This window comes from Mastigoproctus giganteus, chromosome 12 (assembly GCF_048544385.1).
Source record: "Mastigoproctus giganteus isolate SK-2022 chromosome 12, ASM4854438v1, whole genome shotgun sequence".
Taxonomy (NCBI): Eukaryota; Metazoa; Arthropoda; class Arachnida; order Uropygi; family Thelyphonidae; genus Mastigoproctus; species Mastigoproctus giganteus.
Window position 1 is genome coordinate 87,533,306 of NC_143586.1, and position 17,154 is coordinate 87,550,459.

The following is a 17,154-nucleotide window of genomic DNA, read 5'->3' on the forward strand; positions in this document are numbered from 1 at the left end:
ATATCCATATATAAAGCTATTGAACTACTACCCTTGTTTCTACCAAGTTCATCACTAACAAACTAGCTGTAATGTGACGGCTATCTGTTAACACAATTATGACCTTAAATCAGATCAAATGAGATTAATTCAAACTATGACTGTAGTGCTCAAAGATCAATGCAAGGGCCTTACAGTGGCGCTTACAAAACCTTTTGGTCTCGGCTTCGAACATATCAAAGTAAATGTAAAAAAATTTATTTTTTTATTTAATTAAATTTAGTTTGGTTATTTTATACTGTATTACATTTAATTAATTTATATTCAGAAAAATGCTGTTTTTATACATTCATAGCATTCATTTCAGAGCTTGAAATATAATAATTTTATATTAATTATGTAAATTTTGAGAGGGGCCTGGAACATAACTCATTGACACAATGAGTTATGTTCCATTTTACACCGATTTATATTGCAACAGTTCCTTCAGGAATGGAACCACTTCGTAAACCAAGGGCTACCTGAACAAGTAAAGTGTTCCTGGAAAAGCTTGCATTAGTCTATTTTATTCTACAAAGCAAAACATTATAATGAGAAGTTATGAATGTGAAGAATGAGAAGCAAAACATTGGCTGTGAAACAGAATAGCTTAAGTAATTAAGTCTATAAAATATGTAAAAAAAAACAAAACCGATTTTACTTCATAACGATTATCCTTAATGCAAACCTAAGTTCAAGGTTTCATCACACACAAAATCCAAACAAACAGTCATATGAATTATTAAACAAGTAACAGCATTAAAATCCTAATAAACCATGTCTAATGCTATATTATCATTATTATGCGCAATGCCATCATTCTAATTTTCTGATTAGTAACTTAATTTTGACTGAACTGTCTGAGGTTGTTGGTTCCCCCCACCATGGACTACTTTGGTCACAGCATACAAAGTACTGGCTCACTTCAGTCGGAAATGAAATGCCTTTAAGATTTCAATCCACACCACTCCAAAAAAGTAGCAAACCCATCATACTTGTCATGGAGAACAAGTTTTAAGAAATAGGTAATGTGTCAAGAAAGGTCAAAAGTAGCAAAATTATTCCTAACCAAGATGGTTATTTGTATACATTTTCTTTTATAAACTGGAAAGCAACTTCTTAAGTTAAAAAGAGAATGGAGGGGTAATGCTAGAAACATTCACCAACTCTACAGAAAGGGACTTGAAAGCTATTGCTTTAAGAAAAAAATACTTTTATGAAAAGAAAATGATTCAGTTGAAATAGGCCAAAGAAAATGCATTTGTCTAACAATTGATGAAATAATGTTATTTTCTAAGCTGAATTATAGTTTGACATCCATGAATCTGAAGTTGAACAGTTTTTATTAAGAAACAAAAGATGAGCAATTTTATCCTGACAGTCTTCAAGCAACAGTAACACTGCCATGCAGCTAGATGACATGGGAAAAATTCTATTTGTGACAGACATAATGAACAGATACTTATATCCTGGTTTTGAAATGTCATCTGATGTCTACTGCTAAAATGATCTGTTCCTTAAGGTGTCCTTAATTTATACTTCTGTAATACTGCCATCTCATTCTGAAATTGCATATGATTTTTTAATCACGTCAATGCTATGTTAGTAAAAAAATCTGGCTTCTGAGACAAAATTTAATTCATGCGAGAATTGATGAAATTATTGTAGAATGCAAAAATTCATTTATGCAATCCACTATTATCTACGGTTCTGAGATTTAGTCTGGAGCACCCTCTATTCAGACTTGGAGTTTCTCCTCCCTGAGGTTCAAGGTTTGTTGGGAAATGTCCAATCCAAACCTTTCCTGACACATTTAGAAAACAGGATTAAGGGTATTGATAATTTTTTCTCTGGTTCCACCCTTAATTAAATTATTGAACTAGACACTGATCATGATAGAGTGTGCATCACTTTTAAACATAAAAGAGAAAAATCTGATCTAATTGTGTTATTAGTTGAGGTTACTTCCACTGTTACTTATTTTAATCTCAGTTTGCTGATCCTTTGTAAGTAGATGCTTTTGATATATTAGTATTATGACTCTTTTAATCGAGCTCCCTCTGTAGGCACTCAAGACACATTCTTGAATAAAATGTATGACAGTTTGTCTTTCGGCAATGAAATCACAATGTGGGAAAGATATTTTATTCCACCTGTAAAGGAAATTTCACAAATTCTGATATTAGATCATATCCAATTTTGTGTTATCCAAGTCTAATGAGGCTTCAAATCCAGCTAGTTTTTCTTATGCAGAGTATGTTACTATTTTTTTTTTTTTTTTTTTCTTTTATGTAAACCCCAAACACGAGAGGTGTTAGAACCTATAGTACTTAGTACCGTGCTTGGGTTGGAGGTTGAGAAGATGAAAGAAGATATTTGTTGACATTGGACTTGAACTTCTGTAGACTAATTTTCAGGAAATACGTATGGAGGAAGGTTGTTCCAGAAAACAGCAGTTAAATGAATAAATGAGGAAGATGAAAAGTTGGTTCTGTGAGTTTGAAGTTGGACAGTAAATGGATGTTGACTGGTGGCGGCACATGTTCGGACTGTTTTGAAAGAGAGAGCGGGAATTATAGAAGCCAATTCAGAAGAACAGTGCCCATGGAAATATCTGTAGAAGAGGCATGCAACAGAAACAGTACGTCTATGAGACAGCGAGTGGAGAGACTCTGTTAGAGATGAGTCATTAATTAACCTAACTGCCCTCTTCTGAATGGAATCAAGAAGCCTGAGAGAGCACCACCCCGGATGTGGGAGCACCACCTCGGATGTGGGAGCAATATTCCATAGCAGGGCGTATTTGCGATTTGTACAGAGTGAGCAGCTGTTTGGAAGAAAAGTAACGCCGAGAACGAAAGAGAAAACCAAGTTTTTTAGATGCAGAAGAAGCAATATTTGTAATGTGCTTGTGCCAAGAGAGATTAGAAGTCAGGGTAATCCTCAAAAGAGATATATCATTTTGCCTAGAAATCGGAGTGTCACTAAAGAGAAGCACAGGAGCAGAAGAATCCTTTTTGCGAGATATAAGACAAGACTGAGTTTTAGAAGGGTTGAAATCAACTAAGTTGTCTTTGCCTCACTGGAGAATTACATGAAGATCAGCATTTAAGGAATTGGTAGCAGATTTTCGGGAACTTGAAGCTGATTGAGCAGGACAAGGTTTTTACTCTGAAGGCAGGGACAAGGTTTTTACTCTGAAGGCAGGAACAAGTTCCATTCATATGGCCATTGGTCAGATTAAAGTTGTCAGCCAGTATATTCTCAGTTGTTCTAATTGGGGATGTCTGAAGCAAAGTCTCTTAGTACTTAAATCAGCAACACCTTCATGAATAGGCAGCTGCAAGTTTTCAGATTTCTTGTGGTATTCCCTAACCAACGTGTTGGATCTACGAAGTTTTGTTTGTTGTATTGTTTGTTATTTGGCTTTTAGGAGCATTAGCAACTAAGGCCATATTGCTCCGGGATATGCAGCGGTCATTCCCTGACCTTTCCGCATCCTCCGTATTTGGTGGTGACGGGCTCAAACCCTGGTCTAATCACGAAGTTTTGTGATTTAGAACAGGAAGCCACTGAGTAGACGTGGACTTGACTATTCCTGATATTAAGCGCATGGTCTTATTCAGTCATACATCAATCATTTTAACATGTGAGCTATTAACCAGAGAGGGACACAATATTCAGCTGTATAACAAGTCCGATGGCCAAGCAGCAAAGGGTCATTGCTACAGAACCCCACGTTGTACCACAGTTTCTGGAGGATGTTATCTCAGGTTTTCAATTTTGTGAAGGTTTTTAACAGATGTGTTTTAAAAGACAAAGTTCTATCAAGCATTACATCTAGGTACTTGGGGCATCTGTTATGTTGTAGGAGAGAATTATCAAAGTATACCCACTGTTCTCCCCAGGACCTATCGAATGGGCAAGGTGCACGGTAAATTTAACTGCCCGCCTGGTAATGGTCACTAACCTCGATCAATATTAATTCGAACATCCTATGCAATCAAGGTCAATGCAACAGGAGCATATAATGTTAAATTATGCAATTAATTTTCACTCTGGATGGCTTAAGTCATATTTATAAATAACAGAAATTTTTATAATATTGCAAAGTATTACACTTCCCCACCTGGCTATTTCATAATGCCACCCGGCTGGCAAAATTTTCTGGGGAGAACACCGATACCCTCACCATAGTTCTGGATCTACCTCTCATTTTTCTATCACCCAGAGTGATACAAGTCCAAATACAGCATAAGTCCATTTATGAGCATGTTGGTTAAGAATATAAAAATCGTGTGGTAACCTCAAAACAAAAACTGGATATTCGTAGAACAGAAAAAAAAAAAAAAAAAGAGGAAAATCATAATGTACTTATAAAGGAGCATGATCCTAGCTCTTCAACAATTTCATACAAAAGTGTATAAGTTTTCAGTAATAAGAAATAAGTATGAAAAGGATTATTTTAAAATTAATACCACAGAGAAATAAAGTATATGTTGGTGCAACTAAGAAGTTTAATTTCACATTATCAGAATTTCACTGTAGCAAAATTAAATCTTTTTTCAAAACGAGAATAATGATTTTCCCAACAGATGCCACCATGTGTTGGGAAAAGCAAATGCAAAAAAATAATCCAAGATAAAAAGACAATTTCTAAAGAGTGAAGTGCAGTACTATAGATGCATCTTTCTTCCAAAAGTTATAGTGCCTGTATGCCAGCACATTGTTAGATTTCAGAGTAGGGGAAAGTGATCAAAATAAGAATGGCTCCTACTTATTTTTTTGTAAAAGAGAGTAATAGACTGTTACAGTCAAACACAATGGCACAGCAGTACATACATTTGAGGCAACAAAAAATTTATTTTAAACAGAAAATTTATTTACTTTAGTACAACATATTAGAAATATTTTGCAAAATTTTTATTCAGTATCATCTGTTAATTTTTATTTAGAACTGTAAGCTGTCCAGATGGAGAATATCAACTCCACATGGGCTGAGCCAGTTGATAAGCTCCATCTAAGATAATACAATTATGTATCGTGTACAGGTAATTAATTTTATTTTTTTTTAATTAGAATTTTTTTTAAATGAATGTGATTCTCATGGAATTTGCCACAAGTCCAGCTGTTTCTATATATACACAATATAATTTAAACGTTGATGAACCTGCTCAGGTTGCTAACACGCTGAATAGGCATTTTGCACCTACAATCACACACGAGAAACTCTTTAGGGAAGTGGATGGCAGAAGTTTATCAAACTCTTAACAGGGAGCTAAATGATTTTGTAATAACTGAAAGGAGACTGGAAGAGAAAGTGTTGAAGTTAAACATAAAAAAGGCACTTACGGTGGATGAGATGTATCCAATCCTATTGAGGGAAGTAGCAAAGGAAGTAAGCAAACTTATGAGAGCATCTATGGATTCAGGGGAGGTCCCTGTGGAGTGTAGATATGCAAATATATCCTCAATTCACAAAGGGGAAATCAAATGGGTGACATGGGTAATTACAAACCTGTTAGCTTAACTTCTGTTCCAGGGAAAATAATGGAATCACTGGTTAAAGAAGTGATGCAGGACCATCTAGGAGGGATTGCAGTTATACTTCATTCACAGCATGGGTTTGTTAAAGGAACATCTCGTCTGGTCAATTTGATTGGATTAATGCAGTAATAAAGGAACTGGATGCAAAAAATTATTTTGATATCATACACTTGGATTTCAGGAAAGCTTTTGATACTGTTGTACATAACAGGCTGAGAAGTGGCAACTGAAGAAGTTTAATATTGACAAATGCAGAGTACTGCATATGAGTAACCTAAGATTCATACCAACTGTGCAGTACTACACTCAGGGAGGTGGAGAATGAAAGAGACCTGGGGGTAATTGTGAAGTCGGATATGAAGTTCTCTGAACAGTGCAGACTGGGTGCCAGAGAAGGTCATGGAGTGTTGTCAACGATATATAGGAATTTTGCTAGTAGAGACAAGGAGGTGATTATACCTTTGTATAAGGCAATGGTCAGGCCACACCTCAATCAGATTGAGGTGTACAAGGCCTTGAATGGTTTCAGCAAGCTCAATGCTGATGGGATACTTCCGCTTGCTCAGATTAAGAACCTGAGGAGGCATAGATTCAAATTGAGGAAAGACAGTTATAGAATAGATGTGTGTGGAAGTTTGACTTTAGCCAGCAGGTAGTTGATTGCTGGAACAGACTTCCATCTGTCTTGTGGAAGTTGACAGCTTAAATACATTTAAGGCTGAACTATACAAACATTTGGAGTGACCAGATGAGTGAAATGGGAAGGTTTTCTTTTTTTTTTGGCTGATGCTCTATAAGCTTGCTTCATATGCCTCAACTAATGCTAATAACAGACTTCTGCACAAATTGGAGAAGTGTGGCATTAAGGGCAAGTTACTGCTATGAATAAAGGGATGGCTAAGTGGGAGAAGAGAGAGAAAGTTGTTATCAATGGACAGTGCTCTTCATGGACTAATGTTCTCTGTGGAGTCCCCAGAGTTTGTTGATAGGCCCATTGTTGTTTTCTGTATTTATTAATAATATCAATGAAGGTATATCAGGCTTAATGTCTAAGTTTGCAGATGATACGAAGGTTGGCAGAGTGATTAACATCGACAAACGCAAAGTACTGCATATGGGTAGCAATAATCAAAGATTAACATACCAACTGTATGCCAGTACACTCATGATAGTGGAAAAAGCAAAATAACTGGGAGTAATTGTGCAATCAGCTACGAATTTCTCTGAGCAGTACAGAAAGGCTGCCAAGACAGTACATGGGGTTTTGTCAATGATAAACAGGAATTTTGCTAGCGGAGATAAGGAGGTGATTATCCTATTGTGTAAGGCAACATCTTGAGTACTTGTACAAAGGTCTGTAGGCCTCATTTTAGGAAGAACATAGAGCTGCTAGAATGCATACAGAGAAGGGCAAAAAGATTGGTGAGGGGAACAAAGGGGTGCTCTTACCAAGAAAGAAAATTGAAGCCTGGAGACTAGGCACCTGCAAGGCAACCTGACTGAAATTTTAAGGATTTCAATGGACTGAGCAAGCTCAATGCTGATAGGATCCTTCTTCTTGCTCAGACAATGCACATGAAGGGAAATAACTTCAAATTGAGGAAGAATGCAGAATAGATATGCAGAAATTTGGCTTTAGCCAACAGGTTTATTGCTAGAACAAACTTGCACAACATCAGATGGAAATCTGATGTTGCAAAAGTGGATAGCTTGAATAAGGTATGGATAGGTGAAATAGGATTTTTTTTTTTTTTTTTTGAAGTGAAACTTCTTTAGGCACGTTCCAGGCAGTTTTCAGATGGGAGTAACTGCATTCGTGGATTGACAAAAACACAACGAAAATGCGACAGTTGCCATAAGTAAATGCATTACAGGCATTCTGAACAGCCAACTATCATACTAATTAAATGTCCTGGTTCTCGTAGAATCACTGAAGGTAAGCAGCATTAGGCCCAGTTAGTAAACTAGGAGGGTAACCACCTGGGAATACCGGGTGTAAGTTGACTTTTTGCCTTCCTTTTTTTTTAATTGGTAAGGTAATAAAGTGTAAATCTGTGCTTTATATCTTTACTTTAACAGCGTGTGGATAATTATTACTACTATTTTCACTTATTAGAACCACCATTAATGGAATTAAAATTCAATTCGTAAACGTGATCACAATGAACAGTGCTTACTACATATTGTATAGTGAACGGTATTTTGTTGTGGAGTGTCCATCATAAAGTGATTTGATTGTACAGTGAACCAATTGTAAAGCAGGGGTCCACTGTAGCGAGCACTGTAAGGCATATAGTGCACATACACATGCAATGCATCCATGGATTGACAAAAATTGCCAAGAAAATGCAACACAAATGATTCATCCCCCCACCTTTGTATCACTCCCTACAAGGCACGAGCGACGCATGACCCAATCAATACCCTACTGATTGCGTCATGCTATTTCTTTTGTCATTCTCTACCATATTTAATAAAAAATTGGTGAAAAAAAGATTTATAATTCAACATGTCTAAGACTAATGGTGAGCATTGTAAGGCATATAGAGCACATACATGTGCAATGAAACCACCTTCATTGAGTACAAAGGAGAGATCTAAGCAATTTCAACAGCAGAAGAAATTAGGCAGGAATCATGGAAGTTGATGCTGCAAATGAAAACAATGAAGACTCCTCTAAGCCCAGTTGTAAACAAAAAGCAAAGAAGCCAAAACTGACTACCAGCAGTACTCCATCAAATTGTTCAACACGTAGCGAGCATAACACACAGCTGGAGCAGCAACACGATTTTAAGAAAAGTTGAAGCATCCACACACAATTTAAACATACATTCCTGGATAATGATTTCGGTTCAGTCTGTTCCGTATGTGATCGGCTTTGGTTCAAGAATGAGGTGAAAATTGTAGCAGCTTGAGATCATGCTCTTCCTCGAACAGCATTTTAAAATGAGGATGCAAGTCAAATGCAGGCTTGTAACAGCTGTCTTGGCTCTATCAAGAACAAAGTGATTCCGGCTCTATCAAAGCCAAATGGCTTTAAATATCATCCGATGCCACAGCACTTGCCGAAATTAGATTTGGTAATGGAACATCTCATATCTCTGAGGCTCCCATTCATGCAGATTTGTCACCTGTAGCTTTCATATGATCAATACGGGATCCTCTGTCAAGTGGTAAATGTTTGCCTAAAAAGTATCACTTAACTTCCACTGTGTGTTCTCGGCACACAATTTTTTTTTTTTTTTGGCTGATTCTACATCAATGATGCTGTATAAGCTTGCTTTCTCACATCATTTGCCTCCATTAATACTAATGCTAATATTCTCATAATATGATGATTTATTTATTTAATGTAACACAAACTAATCTGGATTATTTATGCATAATACATTATCTTGTTTTTTTTTATTATTTGAGATATGGTTCCAGTTAAAATCATAATTAAGGAAAAAGTGGCATTAATTTAGAAATATATATGGTATCACATGTTTTTTCCTAATATAATGAATTATTGTTTTAACATCCAATATGTTTATATGTTTAATATTTCAAAACTTCAATACTTCTAAATTAACTTTCAAAGATTTGTTAGGTGTCCATTTTTGTACATTCATATATTTAGTTGTATTCCTAAGTATTATTTATAAATAAAAAATAAATAAATTTTCTATTTATACTTGGAGATGACCACACAATAAGAAGAGTTCCCAAAATGCAGAGAACAGGAGAAATGCACCAGGGTTCAGGTCAGTGTTTAGCAGTCACGGGCTTAAACCCTGGTCACTCAAAGCACATCTACTTATGCACCCTTATGGCTGACCACTCAGCTACAGCAGCCATTACATATTACACATTATATTACATGTTACACACTATATTTAGAAGGTTCTCCTCACTTCTGCAAGAAAGAAAGAAATAAAAAAGCATTTTGCCTGCTGAAAACAATACCTAAAAAATTTCGTCTCAATCCTAGCTGGTCAGCTTGCATTAAGGCTTTTGCATGACAATACTGACTAAAGTGAGTATGTTTGCATAGTAAAGGTTAGTTCAATTTCTGTCAGCACTCTCAGTCCATGCATTATTTTTTATTATTTAATTAATAATTATTAACAATATTATTAGTTACTGATAATCAGTAATACAGTAGTAGTAATAACATGCCTTTCAAAGCATTCATTAAAAATAATATTAATTAGGTACAAAGATAACATTGAAAGATCTCAATATTATTCTCAAGATTTTTCACTTAGTACTGATGTAAACCTCTCTTTATAGGAATTTGTGGTAATAGTGTATAGCTAATAAATAATTATTTACCCATTTCTATAACTTCATGATATATCTTAGGGGTGCACTGCACTGCAATTGATGTTTTTTCCAGCCCTGATCTACATCAACAGTGAGTGGCATGCAAGCTGTAGTTTCATAGATCCCAGCAGCCCGCAAGAAAATACAAGCTAACCTATCATACTAATTCTGAGAAGCAAGTTTTAAGACCCTCTCCCCAACATTTCTGGGAGACAAGATATACACAATTATGTATCAAGTAGACATATATTAAATTTTATGTTTTTAAATCTGTGATTTTCTTTTTTAACTTTCTGTTACACTTTGAAATGCAGAAAATTTTAAAGAATGATTAGAAATATTTGTTTGTGAATCAAAGTTTTAACAAGAACAAAAAAAAAAAAAAATTTTGCAGGTGGGTCTACCAGTAAAGACTATAAATTAAAAGGCGCTCTTGACTGAAAAAGTTTGCGTGACACTCTTTTAATCTACTGTTTCTGTGTTTGTTTATTGAATAATCCAACCCCCCAAGATTATCAGTTGCTTAGCAACCATTTGCACTACCCCCCTAATGAATTTGGTATAGACCAAAAGATGAAAAGCCACACATTTGTTGCACCAGGAGAGAAAAAAAATTTATCTACATAACTGATATCACTCATCATACTTTTCCATCACCAGAAGATAGCAATCCAGTAACACATAAAACTTCCTGAGATCCAGTTCATTAGTTCTCCATAATAGTTTGTATTTAATGCTACCTAGTTTTTACATCCCATTTTGATGTGAAAATTTTTTCTATCAATTTCATTCATTTCAGTCATTCATTGCCACCCATAAACCAAGACACTCAGTTTCCAAGCTCTGTAAGTCACACCTCTCACTGTCTCATTATATGGATGTCATTTTGATCTCACTAGACAAGTCACTGTCTTTGAATCCTATAGAGAAACTCTGTCTTTCTTTAATGTGGACCCAAGCACAATGTTCCAAATGCAGTCTCACCACTGACTTCTATAACAAAATGACAACCTCCTTCTCCTTAAGTGAAAAGATATGGTAAATACCAACAAGACACCAAATACTTCCTGACTATCTGCTTACACTTCACAATAGCCAACAGGTCTGACAGTATCATAACATCCAGCCTCCAATATACAATTTTTATTATAAATTAATAATGATATTTTCATTATCAATTTGTTGCCAGTTTTATTACTGTCATTTTTCAAATGTAAAAAGTTACATCTGTCATTTTTCAAATGTAAAAAGTTACATCATCCACAAAGCCTGTACAAATCATTCTGAAGAAGCTCAGACTGATGAGCATCATTAGTCTGAGTTTGCTCCTATTTGCTCATCAGTAGCATTCAAGTCAGAAAAATTAATACCCCCCCCCCCAACCTCAGCACAGAATTATATATGCAAGAAAAAAATAAAATAAAACTGAAAATGATTTGCTTCATAATATAATACCACATCTGGAGTATTATATTCAAGTCTGGACAATGCACCTAAAAAAAAAAAAAAAAAAATACACAACTTCTGGAGAGGGTTCAAAAAAAAGAAGGGAACCAGATTTGTGATGCGCAAAACTCAAAAAATGGCTGAGCTAAAAAGTTTGACAACTAGACACCCACGGGAGAATCTAATTGAGGTGTATAAAGCACTGAAGGGATTCAGCACAGGGAATGAGGAGAGCCTTTTCTCCCCTATAGATGAGACAAGAACCAGCAGCCACAAATATAAAATTCCAAGGAATAATAGAAGACCAGATCTCATGAAATTCACCTATGGGCAGTAGTTTGTTGAACAATGGAGTAATTGTCTCCGAAAGTGGTGCAGGCAGCGAACCTTGCTAAATTGGAAAGGTTGAGCAGATGGGCTTCGAGGTGGCAAATGAAGTTTAACATTGACAAATGTAAAGTACTACATATGGGAAACAGCAACCCCAGAGCAACGTATCAACTCTGTGGTACTACACTGACAGTGGTAGAGAATGAAAGGGACCTGGGGGTGGTGGTGCAGGCAGATATGAAGTTCTCTGAGCAGTGCAGACGAGCTGCAAGAGTAGCTCATGGTGTATTGTCAATGATATATAGGAATTTTTCTAGCAGGGATAAGGAGGTGATTATTCCCTTGTATAAGGCAATGGTCAGGCCACACCTAGAGTACTGTATACAGGCCTGGAGGCCTCATTTCAGGAAGGATGTAGAGCTGCTGGAACGAGTACAGAGAAGGGCAACTAGATTGGTGAATGGGACAAAGGGGTTCTCTTACGAAGAAAGGCTTAAGTTTTGCAAATTACAGTGTCTGGAAACTAGGCACCAGCGGGGTGATCTGATAGAGGTGTACAAAGCCTTGAATGGTTTGAGCATGCTCAATGCTGATGGGATTCTTCCTCTAGCTCAGAAAAATCACCTGAGAGGGCATAAATTCAAATTGAGGAAAGACAGATGTAGGATAGATGTGCGGAAATTTGCCTTTAGCCAGCGGGTGGTTGGTGGGTGGAACAGACTTCCATCCCTTGTCGTGGAAGTTGATAGCCTAAATAAGTTTAAGGCTCAGCTGGACAGGTATTTCGAACGAACAGAGGGGTGAAGTGGAAGTGGTTATTTTTATTTATTTATGTTACTTTTTTTTTTTTTTTTTGGCTGATGCTGCATAAGCTTGCTTTCTTGCATCAAATGCCTCTACTAATGCTAATGCTAATGCTAATTCAAAGCAAAACTGGATGGATGGGTGATTACCATGTGAGAATGGGAATAGTATGAACATTCTGTTTTGTTCTATTATTATATTTTTATTTTTTGACTGATGCAGAAAAAGCCCACTTCCTTGCATCATTTGACATTACTAACACGAATAAGACTGAAACTTTTGCCAACACAAGTACATTAACATAAAAGTTATTAAATTTCTAAAACCATAATTAAGCTGCATACACAAAAAAGAAGTGATATTGGAGGTACACTTGAAGGGCAGAGTCAGCAGATAATGAAACTAATCTGAAGCCAGAATCATCAAATAACTGCCAATGAACTCTAACCCATCCATCCTCGGTTGCTGAAGTATTCTCAATGGTCCCAGATGTTCACTGTCACAGTGACTGGCATGCAATTTAATTTCTTTTCTATGCATGATTATTTTTATGTTTTGGTGAAATGTTGCCTCCAGGAATCTTACAGTTCCAACTTCTTATCAAGAATGCCATGCAAACAGCAATGTTTAGTTGGGCCCAAAAGTGCTGAGGGATTTTGGTGCAACTTATTGCCATAAAATTTTGTATATTTGGATGCACATTTAACTTTTTGGAGTCCCAAATATTAGAGGGATTAGATTTACCTATGCATGAAAATTTACCCATGAGCAGAAATATGTACAGACAACATTGATGCAATATGGCCTAAGATTTTGATACAGAACAACACTGACAGTCATGGCAATCTATCAGTAATCTGTGATAGAAGAATGACCTCACAATGGCTACTGACAGATCTCAGTGACTGATTCTGATCCTTGGAATTGTGTCCATAATCTGCCTACTACACCTGTCATTGACATTTAGTCATCTTGACATCTGTAATTGGGTGTGGCTTAATTCTACTTTTCCTATTGTCCTCCTCACTGGATCACTTAAATGGCATCACTTTGACATTTTCAATTATTATATACAAAATTGAATCTGCACTCCACAGTTAAGTAAAGATAAATGTATCTTATTAACATAACCCCGGGGGCTCACATCTAGTGAGTATGGGCTTGGCAAACCCAGGGTCCTGAGCTGGATATCATCATTCTTCTCTTTCTTGGTGATTCCTTTCTACTTCTCTCTCTCTCTCAGGGGGTAACTTGGGAATTTTTTTTTTTTTTTTTTTTTTGGCTGGTGCAGCATAAGCCTCAGGCTTCCTTGTACCATATGGCCATTAATAATAATAATAATAATAATAATAATAATTTATTTGTGATATAAAAAACCAAGCTGAAACCAAATCGTTTCTTTAATCAGAAAGATGCTATTATAACTAGATTCATCCTACATTGTATAACTCAAGAGGACTGATTTTAATGAGCTTTTATAGTCACCTGTTCAAATAGTCACCTTTGTAACAGATTTAGTCCATTACGTGAAATAATTTTTTTTTCATCTGTGATTTTTATATATTTATTTGTACTCATTATATGAGTTATTAATAAAATTTGATTCACTAATTTACTTGTTGATCAAAAATGTGTACATTGGGCCATTTCTAGGAGCTGGTATAGCTGTATGTTTGTCTGTGTGTATGTCCATTAAGTCAGCCTTACTTTTTGGTACACATTTGATGTAGAGTTAAAGGCATAGAATCAATTATAAAATCCTGTTTTATACTATACAGATTACCTAAGTCATACAGCATATAATGCACTACTTTTTATTTTGCATTCACAATTAGCAGCACATAATAGCTAACCGAGACTTAAATCAGATCAAAACATTTCCATTATCTTCTGTCAACACACTCTCCCATTCTTATGCCTACAGATAAACATTTGCATTGGATAAAGTTCGCTAACAGGTATAATATGACTCATGTGTCATTATACAAGTATAACATGACTTAAGCCAGTATACCTGTATGTTGTATGACTAACGATTTACTCAAATAAACAATGCGTATACTTCAACATTTGTATACGTATTATTATTATAAAGAATGTTTAGTAAAGAAAATGATTTAGCAGTCTTCTCATTTTTGGATCATCTGAGATCTTTCGACTTAGATATTTTTCGTAACCGTTGAGCCCAATTGATAATCCAGCCTGCCTATCATAATGTAGACATCCATAAATGCTAGTTAAAAAGCTTCCCCTTGAAAAGGTCCAAAAGTCAAATCGTACATGTGCACTTCTCCATTTACTGCCAAAATGCTCCTCAGGAGTAACAATGCTGAATTATAATGCGAAATATGATAATTTTCTGCACACTAAGCACTTCTTTTAATATTAAATTCCTCTGATACTAGAATATGTGTGGTCAATTTTAAAATACACAATACTGGGCACAAGACTGCTTTTTATTTTAATGTTTCTGTCTTATTCCGAACATTCTGTAGTATTCATATGGAGAAGTCCAGCTAAAGTATCTTTTACTGTGCAAAGCCTGTTCAAGCCGGTGAGTTGGTTTTTACCTACCTCTCTGTTTCTATTATATTTTAATATCCTAAATACTTTGTATAATAACAACGATGGACGTTAGCATTTTTATTTTCTTTAAAAAAGCGAGCTCTTTTTTTGTGGAAAGCAAAAAGAACAGTCTGAATGTGATATATAGGTATACAAGCAACCGACTTCTGGCCTTTTATTTGATCATTCGTAATGGAGAGAACGTTCACGATATTTTTTGAACGGTATTCTATTCTGGAGAGGGCATTACGACAACTTTAAATCGTTTCTAAATCGTAGATATCAAAATGGTACAATATCCAAGTAAGATAAATTTGGTTAGGTTGGTGGAGCGATTATATGGTTTGGCGCGATTCCACCACGGTTGAATGACCGCTTAAATTACCACTGAAAACTTTCCCTTCTGTAAGTGAAAAACAAAACAACTATCACTAGGCTTCAATGGTGCCTGGAAGAACATTCGCTCATCACATTAGTTGAAATAAGGGACGAAAAATGCATATTAATTTGTTCGCGCTTCACCGCATTATAAACATGACAGCTGGCAGACAAGGCTTAGCATGACTGAAGCATGCAATTTTACATACTAGTAGAATGAGAACAAATATGAATGTTCACATTTTTGGTCAATCAAGAAGCCAACTTACCTGTCATATTCCTTGTTATCCTTTTCACAACGTTCGTCCTTGAGTTCTTTCCATTTCTTTCCATGTTTACATGTAGTAAGCAGAATGATGTCCTTGCCGTTATGCAGATGGTACAGGGAGTTCCTTGTCTCCGAGCCGATGCCGTACAAGTAACGCTTACCTTTGAACACCAACAAGTATTTTTTATTAACAGGAAAATTGCTCGTAGTAAGATAGCCACGATTACCACCCTTTTCGGGATGATTTTTAGGAAAGAGAGGAATTGGAACGTCAAAACTGGGCCTAAAATTTGATATGGATATACTTGCTTTGGCTAGTATTGCTTCATTGATATCAAAGCCTAAGTCTTCAGCATAATCGGGCCATGTACCGGAATATAGATTAAATATGATATGGTTCCTACCATTATTCCAGTACTTGGCCTGTTGGTCCAGTTTACTCTGTATATTTTTCACATAATCTGAACTTAGAGTATCTCTATCTAACGAGTCTAAGGACAAGATAAACAGACATGCCTGAGCGGGGTCAGCGGTATAATACCGAGACTCCTGTATAACATTTAGTATCTTTTGAAAACTCGCAGAAATTTTACCTTCCACAGGGTACACGTAAACTTTGAAATCCCGTCGACAGCGCGAGAAATCGAAGCACGTGTGCATCCTACACTTAGAAGCCTTGTTGGCGACACTCCGTTCTTGTCGTCTCTGTCGAGGGGACACCACCAAATCCACTTCCCGCTGTTCATCGCCGCTGTCCGCATAGGAATGTAGCTTGGCCTTTTCCCGCACCACGCTGGCTTGTTCATCGCCATTTTGTCGTAGTCGAAAACCTCCGAGGTAACACAGCACAAGGAACGCGCAGCTGATCACAACGACGAGATACCTCTTTTTCGCCTGCATCAGCTCACCACCACCAGCGCTGGTAATTACTCCATATTGCCCCAGCTGCCACCACGTCTCAGCCCACACTGGCCACAGCTATCGGGCCACCCTACCTAGCCTGTTGGCGACACCGCCGCTCACACGCGAACACTGCCAGCGTCTCTACCGCCATCTTTGAAACACCCATGTGCTTACGGTCTCGTTTTGAGGTAACGCGTCGTACGGCCAGTACCATTAACAAGATGGGGGTTGTCGTACGAGATTTAGGCGCATGCTCTCTACTTTTGAATGCGCCGAGCACTAGGGAAGCCTTCTATGACGGGCGAATAAGCTAATGTTTGCGTTCAAGATCGATTTCTAATAAAAGTTGGAAGTCCATTTTGTGAAAGCCTTTATAACTTCCAATCGTTTTAATAATACAAACTGAATTTATTTAAGATATCCCATAATGCATTAAGGAAAAGAAGCAAACTAAAAACACTACTTCAAACAAGCTACAAGTCCACCCAAATACGCATCTCAACGCGGAATGGTAGCTTTAAGGTTTGGCTTCGTTTCGCCAAGTTGCTTCTAATAGTTCTACTGTATCAAGATATGGTGTTCGGAGC

The 17,154-nt window shown here is 36.6% G+C and overlaps 1 protein-coding gene across 1 annotated transcript in view; it reads right to left on the reverse strand.

Moving 5' to 3' along the window:
- ttv (exostosin glycosyltransferase 1 ttv) overlaps positions 1–16,705 on the reverse strand; it is a 432,006-nt gene extending 415,301 nt beyond the window's left edge. The window contains exon 1 of the mRNA XM_090386681.1: positions 15,666–16,705. Coding sequence (XP_090242807.1) covers positions 15,666–16,564 — 899 coding nt within the window. The 5' untranslated portion in view covers positions 16,565–16,705. The remainder of the gene's footprint in view (positions 1–15,665) is intronic.
- Between the last annotated feature and the right edge of the window lie 449 nt (positions 16,706–17,154).